Source organism: Struthio camelus, chromosome 1 (assembly GCF_040807025.1).
Source record: "Struthio camelus isolate bStrCam1 chromosome 1, bStrCam1.hap1, whole genome shotgun sequence".
Classification (NCBI taxonomy): domain Eukaryota; kingdom Metazoa; phylum Chordata; class Aves; order Struthioniformes; family Struthionidae; genus Struthio; species Struthio camelus.
In genome coordinates, this window is record NC_090942.1 from 41092254 (window position 1) to 41105187 (window position 12934).

The following is a 12934-nucleotide window of genomic DNA, read 5'->3' on the forward strand; positions in this document are numbered from 1 at the left end:
ACAGCTGACTTTTTTTTTCCTGTGCTTAATTTCACAACCTCCTGATCCCTGTGCTGCCAATTTCTTCCTTTTCCACACTTCAGGGGCCCTTCCTAGAGGACTATCTCTTACACTGAGGACAAATAAGCTCAGGGCAGTCAGATGCCCAATCTGCCCAATCCCATATTTTACAAATTCCAATCCCGTATTTTACAAATTGCCTAAAGGAAGATGGAAACTAATGTCACAGTTATCTGAAACTTGGTCAATCTATTTAGTTCTGTAGTTTAACTTAATGATAGAGGCATAGAAAAGTTTTCCTTAATGGCAGCAACAGAAATTCGGTAGTAGCAGTTTATGTTCTTGGCATGTGGAAGACTTTGTCATGCACACCAGTTGGATTGAATCTGCCTTTCTTATTGTGATATACAGTAGCAAGCAAAGGAGATGATAATTTAGAAAGAGAATTTAATATTTCAATGTATTTTGGAGCCTAAACAGCATAAATTAGATTAGATGGGTAGATTAGATGCCCTCCAGATCGGATGGCCTCCTGTTTGTGCTCTCACCAGATCTAGAATTCGCAGGAGATGCCAGAAACCTATTTCTTCAAGGAGGTGAAGTGTCAAAGATCTGGATATCTCTCAAATACCTCACCTTGCTGAAGCAAAGCAGAATATGGCCATTCTTGACTGACTATTCCCTTTCTTGTTGTCTCCATCCAAAATGAAGGATTTGGGGCTATTTTGAACTGAAATAAAATGCATCAGATTTGCAATTGTGAAAACGTCCATTTAGATAACATTTCCATTCAGACAATATGTTTGGCGTTTTTATTCACAGAAACTTCTAAAACACCAACTTCCATCCTGTTACAGAAGAAAAATGAATGTTGTGATTTTTGCACAGGGCAAAAATTCTGAATTTGACTCAACTGTGGGCTACCTTTTGGCTTCTCAACATCTTCAGTTTGCACAGGATAGAGTGGATCATTTGTGAGGGTGTTTCTTAGACCACAAGAATCCTGTCTAATATTTAGATGCTTTGAAAAAAATTTTACATGACTATATAGAGCTTCAATTTAGCTGGTGTCTTGGTATGGCAGATGAGCGTCTCTGTGCCCATGGTGACACCATATATACATTGTGATGTTCGCTCGAGATAACTGTTCAGCTTACAACTGAGTCATGACAAACTTGATCACTTTTGTGATCCATTTTATCACCTGCAATGAATGGATTACAGTCTGGCTTTCTACTGTTGCATTTACTACTGTTTCGTTTATGTGTTATTCAGTAAGGAAAATGTTTGTCATAACTTGTTGATCAGCAGATGCCTAAGGCACTGTCACTATTAAAAAATTCAGTTATTTTAAAATTGTTCAAGTTGTCTTGATTCAGCAGTGCTTGCTGCTGCTCATAATTGTCAGTAATATAAAGAGAAATAAGTGAAAATTGAATTTAGGCTAATGTGGGTTGCTGAAATGATTTGTGTCTTAATTTTTTCTCTTAATGTCTTCCACTGGAGATTACAAAGTATGTTCTTCCCTTTGTCTGACTTCTTGGATTTTTTTCACAGTATGTCTGGATTTGGAATGAACAGAAATCAGGCATTTGGGATGAATAACTCCTTATCAAGTAACATTTTCAATGGAACAGGTGAGTCTGATGTATATAGATCTTAAAGTGCAGTAGAGAGGGGTTTTTTGACTGAATAAGACTGGTTGAAAGTATTTTGCTGCGTTTGAGTGCAATTTTGTCCTAATTTTCAGTTGTTGCATAGAAGTACTGCTCTTAATAGAGACCACTTCTACATGTTCTTAGGTAACATCTATGCTTTTTAATCCTGAATTTAATATGGGAAAATATTTTGTTAGTTTAGTTCCAAGATTCTATGGAAAAATAAGTTTTTTGTTGTTGTTTTTAATTATGTAAAATAACGTAAGAACAGTGCTGTTTAGTTATTGCTACTTCCTGACATTGTATTTAAAATGTGTGAAGACAAAGTAAAGGCGTTCCTTAGACCAGTTCTGTGAATCACAAGAACATATAGCTAGTCAGTTAGAAATGCACAGTAGCTTCATAGTTCAAGGGAAACCATTGCTAATTGTTTATTTATCGGGGGGGGGGGGGGGGGGGAAGAATCACCTGCTTTCTGTGAGACTATTACAGACGTATTGGAAATCTCAAACTCCTTTTGAGCAGCCAGTTTATGAAGTGATCCTTCTAGTCAGTTGTTTCAGTTGTGATTTTTGTTTTTAGCTCTGAGGATTATTTCTCTGCCTGAACTTAGTGAGTGACAGACAGACGGGCAGACACACGCGCACACACACACTGAGTTACAGACACGCACGCACACACAGATATTTTTGTGTGGAAAATGTTTTAGTTGGGGTTTGCCGGGGTGCGGGGGGCCGTGGTGACATCATAAGGCGGAAGGAGGGCCAGGGGTGGGGGGCCGTGGTGACATCATAAGGCGGAAGGAGGGCCAGGGGTGGGGGGCAGTGGTGACATCATAAGGCGGAAGGAGGGCCAGGGGTGGGGGGCCGTGGTGACATCATAAGGCGGAAGGAGGGTCAGGGGTGGGGGGCCGTGGTGACATCATGAGGCGGAAGGAGGGCCGGGGCACGAGTGACGGTGTGGCACCCTGCAGCACCATGCTTGCTTCCCTGGGGCCCTCCACAGCCTTGGGCTGCAAAGCACGAAATGCTCCCACGTAACTCGTGCTGCGTCAGCTCGGCAGCTGAGCTCGCCGGGTCTTTCTTGAGGACGTAAGAGCATCTCGATGCTGCTACCAGTGCAGGTTTTCTTCTCTGAAACCTCCTCTTGAAAGCACCCTACTTTTTAAACAGGTTGCCCGTCCTAGCACTGTGGGTGCGATAGGCTGTCTGTAATTTAGAGGTGCAGTGTTTAATTCAACATGAGCAGACCTTGTCACTAAATATTACTGACTAGGAATTGTTTTAAAAGAAACATCTCAGTGTTCTTCAGCGTAACCTCATAACGCTGAGGTTGTATTTATTCGTCGTTATTGTAGTAAGAGTGTTACCTGTTGTAGAAAGTTCAATATGAAGAGGGAAAATGTTTCTGATAGTTGTCCTGCATGTAATGAAATTTTTCCATATGTTGTGGTCTTTGAATAAAAAGCTTAAGGGAATTTAAAATATCTGCTTTTATCGTAGACGGAAGTGAAAATGTGACAGGACTGGACCTCTCAGATTTTCCAGCACTAGCAGACAGAAACAGAAGGGAAGGAAGTGGCAATCCGACTCCATTAATAAACCCTTTAGCTGGAAGGGCACCCTATGGTATGACTGTACTTTTGAAGTCTTTTTGAGTGCAAGTATTTGCTTGATTCACCTTTTGCTGTTCATAAGACAGTAGGTAGCCTTTTCAGAAATGCCAGACACTTGGGCTCCTAAGCCTTAGAAAATAAATGGTCCATGACTTTGTGATTGGAGGTTCAACTCAGCTATTCTAGGTACATCTTGACTTGAATAAAAGTTGTTGGAGTTTTCAGTCTGGATAATATGCTTACTTCTTCAGCAGCACATCCCTTTTAAAATTTCTTACACATTAGGTTGTTTTTTAAATGTCTATATACAAAAATTGTCAAGGTATGAGTAGAAAATTTTAGAAATAATATTTGATCAGTACAGATGTTACAATGTAAAAAGCCAGCAGTTGTAAATATACCCCTTGTTCATTTGTAGTACTTGTTGGAACTGTTCATTGTCACTTTTATGATGAGCATCAGATTTCAAAAAATGAACTAATGTCAGTCAGATTTGAAGTCTGTCTTCAGTAAGTCTTGCTGAACAGTTGGAAACTTTACCTGAAAAAATTCAGGTAAATTTAACATTCAGCACTTTGTTGTTACTGCTTTAGCAGATTTGGTAAAGCTTGTTGCATCAGCTACTCTCAGAAGTTGTTTTTGTAACTTGAAGTTCTTTTTAGGATGCTTGTGAAATTTGCAACTAGAAAGGCTTATGTTTTCCAGCTGAAAAAGCTAGTGTTTTTCAAAGATATTTCCTATTTTAATTGGAGAGAAATACTAGATAGCGCATTATCGGGAGAAAGTAGCCTCATGGATTGGGTGTAACCACTGCCCTCTGCTTAAGATAGCTGTGAGAAACAGCTAAACTGTAAACAGCTAAACTGTAGTACTCCCAGACTCAGGCACAAGTCACTTCCCTAAACAAAGGCATAGAAAGTCACGTTGAGTGGAGAGCTAATGCGGCTTGTAGTTCTGTGAGACTGTGTGTGTCTCTGAAAGAGAAACAGGAGAATGCATGGAAAATGGATAGGCGGTAGGAAGGTTAGAGGATCACACTGATGTGCTTTCAGCATGGTTATGGGACTGCAGTTTCACCTTCAGCAGCACTACTGCATAAAAAGTCTGTGGTCACTTGCTCCTGTGCTTACACCATTTCCACGTTTTGGTGCTAGTGTAGCTGTTCACAAGATTATTTGGTGAACCTGGAAGGGAATTTATCTGTCTGAAAAGTTATGTTAAGCATCTGCTTAATGTAGGGAATGTATGTCAGGGTAGAAACAATCAAGAAATAAGGGAAGGGGATGTACTGGCCACTGTCTTCAGCAATAAAAAGTAGAGAGCACTTTTGGTTAAGGTCAAGAAAAAAAAGGCTTGAATTTCTGAGCAGAGACATAGTTCCTTAATGCTTATCTTATTTAGGAAACTTAAGACTTCAATCAGTTTTTAGGTAGAATGAGAATATGCAACATAATTCATTATCAGTTTTCTTTATCTAGTGGAAGAAATCTAATAACTCCGGGTGAAAAGGGAGATCAGGAGAAACAAGATCGACTCAGTATATTTTCTAAAACAGGGAACTCTGACCTCTAACTTCAGAACATAAGAAAAAGGATATAAATTGTCAGCTAGTGAACCATTTTAAATCTGATACATTTTTTTAAAGAGTCTTTGAAAAATAAGTCCTAAACCACCTCCTATCTTCCCTTATTCTAGTGCTATAAGGTTTGCAGCCAAATCACTGTATTATTTCTCTGTATCTCAGCAAAGAATGTTTGCCCTTGGGCATGTGGGTTTTTCTTTTTTATGCCAGTAAAAAAAAAAAAATGTTGCTCTTCAGTAGTTGGAGTCCATGTTCCAATGTGAATGGCCTACTTCTTAAAATTAGGGTCAGAGCACTGACAGTTGCAGGCTAAATGCTTTCAGTTTTCTTACTTTATATGTCACAGCAAGTATTTCATTGGCAATACGTTCTGTTACAAGTTAGCTGGGTATCTTTTAGTAACATGTGCTTCTAGTCAGATTATGCTCAGAAATTCTTCATGCGGTTAGGGGAAAGAAGGAAAAATGTATTATAATCTTACAAATAGCACATCTTTCCTTCATCAGTGGATTTCCTTAAATACTACTTTAATGATGTCTATAAATACTATTTTGATTCTTTAAATATTCAAAACAGGTGCTATCCATGGTAAAAGTAGTGGACTTAATTCTTAAAGCAATCTTAAAGTGGATTTCTCTAAGGTATGAATTTAGCCCCATATGTTTCTCACCTCATACTTTAATAAGAGATTTTAGTCCAATATATGTGGAAGTTTTAAATGAACGTGCTTTGTTTTATTTTAGCTGTTCTTTGAAAATTGTGTGTATTACCAACAGTAAGCAAAATGAACAGCAGAAAAATCTTTCCTTAGAGGTCAGTTAATGATGTATTTGCTTTCACTTTGGTGATAGTTGGAATGGTAACAAAACCAGCAAGTGAGCAGTCCCAGGACTTTTCAATACACAATGAAGATTTTCCGGCATTACCAGGCTCTAGCTACAAAGACCCAACATCAAGTAATGATGACAATAAATCTGTAAGTAAACATCACAGCTTCACTTGTTTTCATTGTTCCTTCTTTTTTGATAATTATATTTTAAAATGGGCAGTAATGCCAGTTGAATATATTTATAGTTTAAGCTCTCCAAATATGCCCTTCTTAATTTGGTGCAAAAATGTACATAAGCATCATTTCATACATAGCTATATGAATGGAATTTCTCAGGAAGCTTTTTTGTCCCAACAGTCAGTGTGACCTTGCTTTCTCAATTTCATAAAACTTCCGTGCATCCTATGTATATGTTGGCTGGTGGGGGAGGGGACTTGCACGAATGCGTCAAAACTAGTTTCTAGAACTATTATTCAACTTTTACAATTCCTAATTTTTTTTCCTACCAATCTTAACTCATTTTTTTGTTGCTGGCACCCCTCATCAGTAGTAATAACTTACTCAATTTAACATCTTTCTTCAAAGCTGTCAAATCCTTTAAATATTAGATGGTATAATATCACTTTAAGGTAAAATTCTTGGTAGGGGAATGAAGGCACAGGGAAAGAGCCATTTTAAGAGCCCGCTGCATTCATGGGTATGTTGTAGACTAATTGTAAGCATTATATCTTAAATTTTGCTGTAATTATTACGTGTTAGATGTATAGGTTAATTCTAAGATTATAAGTTTCTTCCATTGATTTCTCTGAAAGATTTGTGGTTAAAAATTTGCTTAAAAGAAGGTGAATACACTAAAATTTAGATGGCAGAGGAACAGTCTTTAATACAATATTTGACAAGATGTTCTAGTGCATGATTGTTTTGTTCTTTATTGCAAAGAGTTGCATGAGTGGCATGAGTACTATAGTGTGTAGGTAGTAGATGCAGCTACAAACTCATGGTGAAAACTGAAAAATGTAACTATTTAAAAAGAAGAGAGAGAAAGCGCAGTCCCCGAATGCCATTGCTGTGTTTATATTGCAAAGAAAGTTGTGATACACTTAGAGTTGAGTACAATAATGAAAGAAGGAGTAGATGTGAATACATTGCGTTACTGCGGGCTTGTTTAAAGAATAATAAATAATAGTTATGAAAGTTATCTGTTGTCAGGATATGGGCTCCTGGAGAGCAATCCCAGTTTTTTTTCACCACGTGTAGTGTTCACATCTCTTTCCTAATGGTTGCAAGTGTGCCAATTGTATGCTGCTTGCTCCTGAAGTTGGCTTGAGTTATTACTGACTTGCTGCATCAAAGAGTGTCATGGGCTGCAGGAGCAAGACTGTATTGGGAAAACGCATGACGTCAGGAGTCCAAAATATCCCCTAGCCACAGGCACTTGGATATCCGTTGTGTATTCAAATTCAGGTGTGAAGTGTTTCCTTACCCTTTTCAGGTTGCAAGCTGTAGGCTCATTAATAGCTCACTGTATGGGAGGTACACTTTAGAAAGTTGTAAATATTAACCAAGGTTTCTCAACAGAACAGGAGGGTTTCAGCTTTGTTCCACTTTAGTGCCTAATGTATTAGAGTGGCTTGACATATTGCTTAGACGTAAATCCTAAAAAAATGAGGGCATTTGCATGTGCTTAGTGTTTCTGAATATTCCCTTATGCACAAGCATAAACTGTGGTATAATAGATGTCAGATAAATGACGCAAATCCCTTTTCCCTTTCTTCCCATTGCAAAAACTGAATGATGGGCAGCACATAGATTTAATTAATTATGTGATGATACATATAATTATTTGAATAATGGAATTAGCTTAGGAGTTCTATAATATATATTAAAATATCAAATGTTTTATACGTGAATTGTGTAACAATTCCTATGATTTTTGTAGAGCACTTGACTCAAAGATACGGTTAATCAGTTCTTCCATTTTTGGATTGGTTCCATCATACTAACTCTACTTTTAATAGAATTTGAATACATCGGGCAAAACATCATCCAGCACAGATGGGCCCAAGTTTCCTGGAGATAAAAGTTCAACTACGCAAAACAACAACCAGCAGAAAAAAGGGATCCAAGTGTTACCTGATGGTATGTGCGGTTCCATTTTTACCTCTTTACAAGTTTTAGGAGGCCTTTTGATCATCTTGTTGATTTCTCCACTTACTGAAAGGAGAAAATTAATTTGTTGTTCTTGCCTAGGTCGGGTTACCAACATTCCTCAAGGGATGGTGACGGACCAGTTTGGAATGATTGGCTTGTTAACATTCATCAGGGCAGCGGAGACAGATCCGGGAATGGTACATCTTGCATTAGGAAGTGATTTAACAACACTAGGTCTCAATCTCAACTCTCCTGAGTAAGTTTCTGGATTTTAGTACTGTCTTCGGTTTTGGTTTTATTATGCTAGCATTTGTAATAATAGGCTTAGTTAGCAGATGTGAGTCTCAAAACCACAAGATATTGTGCCAAATAAAATTTGAAAATGTAATGGCAGTAAAATAGAACCTTCACAACCAAAAGAACTGTGCTTCAAGGCATACTGAGATCTTGTTTTGCAACCTTTCAGTAAACCTAGTAGCTTCACTTATTCTCTTAACTTCTTAAGGACTTTCTTCAAGGGACTGACAGTATATTGTTAATAAAATTTATGTATACATCATATTTCAAATAATATTCCCTTAGGGTATTACATTTAGATGACAGCCATTTGGGGGTAAATTTGATTTATGTTAGTGTAATAATGAACAGTGTGTCTGCAGTGTTACCCTGCACCAATGATTAATTTAAATGAAAATGTAGTTTTATAGCTAACTTCCACTCCTTAAGTTCACCAAAGTTTAGTCGTCTAGGCTTCCTTTAGAGGCAGTAGAAAGGCAGGCCTCTGTAGCTAATGACTGCAGCCATTGAAAGGTAAGTACTTAGGTAGGATGAATCACCAGCCCAGGGTGCCTCTCTTTCTCCACTGACTACTGAAGGTACCTAGATGATTGGCTTAGGCAAAAATGCCAATCTTCTTGAAAACTGAAATTGGGTGAGATAAATCTCTGGTACTCTGACTTTCAAGTGGGAGTCTTCCATCATGACAGTAAAGAGTTAAGATTTTTATACCCTTTGAGTTTCTATGCCACTGGAGTCTGGGGGGGGAAACAGGCTGCTATTTCCTTTTTGTATTAAAATATAGATGGTAGGAAGTACACATAGCCCTGACTATGTGCTTTCCTATATTAATTCCATGTCCTGAACTAATGTGTTAAACTGCTTAAATAACTTTTCATTTTTCAGCAAAGAAAAAGCAGGAGTTGATCACAACCTCTCACTTTACTTTAGTGGCAGTGCAGCTACACGCTTTCACTGGGATTGTATTTGTGCAGTTACCTGAGGAATAATTGAGATGTTTGGTTGTCTTGCGAAAAGAGAGTTGTGATGGTTTGTTTCAGCAGAGATTTACATAATATTAGTCTTATTGACACAATAATATATGCTTTTCTAAGTTTACATATAACAAATTAGCAAAACGGGGACAGACAGCTTACACGTGGTTTCAGTGTTTCTCAAATTTATATGCACCTGCACTATGAATGCATGAGTTCAGGAAAGATTGAAGAATGGGGATATCAAGGTGAGAAGGTATGCATGTGGAAAACGTGGCTCTGGGTTTCTCAATCTTGAAAAAACTGGCATTAATTTACATATTTCTTTCTGGAGATATAACATTTTAGAAATGATCATTTCTAAAAATTCTTCCCATAGAGCTTGCATCAAAACTTAGTCAAGCTATTACACTGTTGGCATTTATTTCAAAACGATCTTCCCAAGTCAGCCTTCTAGTACAGTTATATGTGAAACTCAGATTGTTAAAGTTTACAAAATACCTTCTTTAGGTGTAATGTTACTCTCGCAGATCAATTTTTTCATTGAAATCAATAGTTTCCGATTCTCGGCTCTTTCACCCCACGCCGTAATGAGGATGCATAAAGAGTACTTAAACTGACCTAAGGTTGCTTCTTTTCCTTGGTAGTTCCAGAACTTACAGCACTCACTGGAAGATGGATAGCCTGGATATTCATGCTATTAATGGCATTTGCTATTTTCTGCACGGATTGTTCAAACATAAGAGGACAATCAGTTGAAAGTAAAATGCCTTTTGCTCTAAAAGAATTTAAGGTAGATCTGTATCTGAATTCTTGAGCTTCTGTCTCACTGTTTCTTAACACAGATGGAAGCCGGTTATGTAATATCATTATATAGCTCTTTTTTCTTGGTATAGATATGCAGAATAGTAGTAGTGATATTACTTTTGATGACTTGATTTGATATTTCATTCAGTGTTGTTCAGTAGTTGTAATGACTAAAATGAAGCTTAAGCTTAACCTACCTATATGGAAAACCTATGTAACAGTAGTACTTCAGTGGGCAAGAGTACTAAACATGCTATGTGATGACTGTGTTAATGGCTGTGTTATGCAGCTCCTGAGTACAGCATCCAAATTATTTCTGTGTGAGTGTGTGTGTATGTGTGTGTGTGTGTGTGTGTGTGTGTGTGTGTGTGTGTGTATATATATATATATATATATATATATATATATATATATATATATATATGCATGCACACAGTATGCTGCCACGTTTCCTTACCATGCTTGCTGAAAATAGCAAGCTGGATTTTTAAAAGCTTGTTAACATTAAATTGTGCTGTATAGCATACTTATGGTCTTGGAAGGAGGGATTAATACTTAATGCAGATAGTTTTGTGTCATAAAATTGGTTTTATTTTGTACTGCACAAGTTTTGCAAGGAGTCTCTGCAGTCCTCAGTGTCCAGCCTGTGCTCTTGCCTTATGTTTGGTTTATGAATTACCATTTGAAAAATTAAAAGCATTTCAGATGTGGAAAGTTGAATTTTTCTGCCCTGTGAGGTACTTCTGATGTTAAAGGTATCTATCTGACTTAAACAGTTAGCATAGTAAATGTGCTTTTAGAAACAAAATTTTAGAATTCTGTAATACACTTCTCGTTATTTGTATTAACCACTGTAACTCCTAGTTTTCGGTATAGGTGGGTTAAGCTTCATTTTAGTTGCTGAAAGAATGACTGTATATTGCCTATATTCCTTTGTTACGAGAAATGCTTTTAATTCTTTATAGATTATATAGCATTTCGTTCACTTTCTGAAGCTTCCTGAAATATTTGTCAAATTATGTGCATGCTATCCAGTCCCTCCTTGAAAAACGTGTAATGGTTTTATTTGTATCACAGAAGGAATACTTTCCACAAACCTTTCAATTTCTACTTCATAAAGAGATGCAGTTTGAGTCTCTGTATAATCCTGGATTCTTTGCTCGAAGAAACCAAATCTCAAGGGCTTGTATGATGTGATGGAGTTGTGGAAAGCTCTTCCTCTTGGAGCAATGCCTATCTATTCTGTCAGGAGAAAGAATGTTTTAGTGGTAAAATCTGCCGACGTTGAAAATAACTAAAATCTTCCTTCAGGCTCTGTAGCTTAAGTTCTTGCTAACAGGAAGAGTGGTTAGCCTGTAGTAAGACTTTGAGTGTAGTTTGTGGTGCATATAGCTCAGCTGGGAGTTGGATATCAGTTTCCTAGATTTCAGTGTTTTTATAGCAGCTATTAGAACTTCAACTAGAATGAAGCAAGGTTTTAATAGGATACCATAATGAATGCTCATTTACAAAATATGCCATAATATTGTGCTATCACGTATAATTAAAAGTAAACTATACCTACCTGCCAGAATTATTTTTTGCTCTATCCTTTTCCATTTGTTTACCTGTTAATTATAAAATTCATTGTTCCTCCGTACATCACAGCCATTGGTGTAGAGTTGGAAGGTTCATCATTTTCTTTAGCAAACTAATGGCTTCGTTGTTCCTTTTTCCTGACATGTTAAAAAAACCTATATGAAAGGAAATTGTTAAATCTAATAATTTTTTGCGTCTTATTTGCATGCTGTGCTGGATCTAATATATTTCTTGTCACTGAAATTTAGAAGAATAACATCTTTATGGGCTAGTTTTTAAAAATCTGGCAATGTAAGCATTTATTCGCCTTTTAAACCATACATTAATAAACCAGGACCCGCTGGGCTTGTGATGGCTGTTTCTAGGCAGATTGAAATACTGCTTAAGCTTGGGTCCCTAAAAAGGGTTGGGATACCTGGCACTTCAGTTAAGTAAACAATAATGTAGACTCTTGTGGCAGTTTAAATGCAATTTTACTGTGAGTATTAGAGAAAATGAATAAATGTCATTGTTTTAGGAAAACAGACTGAAGAATTCCCTGTCTCTTCCCTTCCCATCCCAGACAGCGATTTTGGTTGGATGGTGTGTTCTTAGGATTTGGGCTTCTCTTGGTTAATTTGTGGTTTTCTTTCTTCAGAAATCTTTATCCCAAATTTGCATCACCCTGGGCATCATCACCTTGTCGACCTCAAGACATAGGTAAGAGAGAAATAACTATTCAATTCAATATTAATATTTGCAAAATTATATTCATTTACATGTCTTAATGGTTGCATCAATTCTGATTCTTTTTTAGACTTCCATGTTCCATCTGAGTACTTAACTAACATTCACATTAGGGATAAGGTGAGTAAGCGTGTGTGTGTGTACATATTTTTTGTCAATCTATTACCAGTAATTTTCTAAAATTTTTTTCAGATAGATATTGTTCTTCAAAAACAGTACATTTTATAGATGTCCCCAGTTTCTTAAAGAGGTGCGTTAACAGGCTAATTAGACGCATCATGCACCCTTTTCCCCTTAGAAAAGGAAAACAGAACAGGGAATGGGCATGGTTAGCTAAAAAATAATGTTTTGTTATGAGGATTGTGCCCCTCATGCAGTGTACAAATCTATTATAATCCATATACTGGAATATTTAAACCCCATACTAAATTGAGATACTTCATCTTGAGATAAGCTCAGAATAGTGGTTCAAGATGTTTCTACGTTTATCTGTTGCTTCAGCATAAATAGGAAATTATTTGTTGATATATTTAGAAAAATATCTTACTTATTTTAGTTCCATAGGATGGATCATTGAGAAATACTGTGATAAATTGTAGTAATGCTACTTACACAGTGTGAAGTACAAGTGAGCAAATACATGTAAATGTAAAAAGTAGGTTGAGATACATGCAAGTGCAGGGAAAAAACTCTATCTCACAGATTTGTTACTTCTGC

At 37.0% G+C, this 12934-nt stretch overlaps 1 protein-coding gene across 8 annotated transcripts in view; it reads left to right on the forward strand.

Moving 5' to 3' along the window:
* Window positions 1-12934, forward strand: part of CNOT2 (CCR4-NOT transcription complex subunit 2) — a 94987-nt gene that overhangs the window by 72374 nt on the left and 9679 nt on the right. For all 8 annotated transcript variants that reach the window (XM_068935539.1, XM_068935564.1, XM_068935513.1 and 5 more), the window contains 7 exons: window positions 1558-1637; window positions 3161-3286; window positions 5707-5831; window positions 7703-7823; window positions 7935-8091; window positions 12129-12190; window positions 12288-12337. In XM_068935539.1, coding sequence (XP_068791640.1) covers window positions 1558-1637; window positions 3161-3286; window positions 5707-5831; window positions 7703-7823; window positions 7935-8091; window positions 12129-12190; window positions 12288-12337 — 721 coding nt within the window. The remainder of the gene's footprint in view (window positions 1-1557; window positions 1638-3160; window positions 3287-5706; window positions 5832-7702; window positions 7824-7934; window positions 8092-12128; window positions 12191-12287; window positions 12338-12934) is intronic.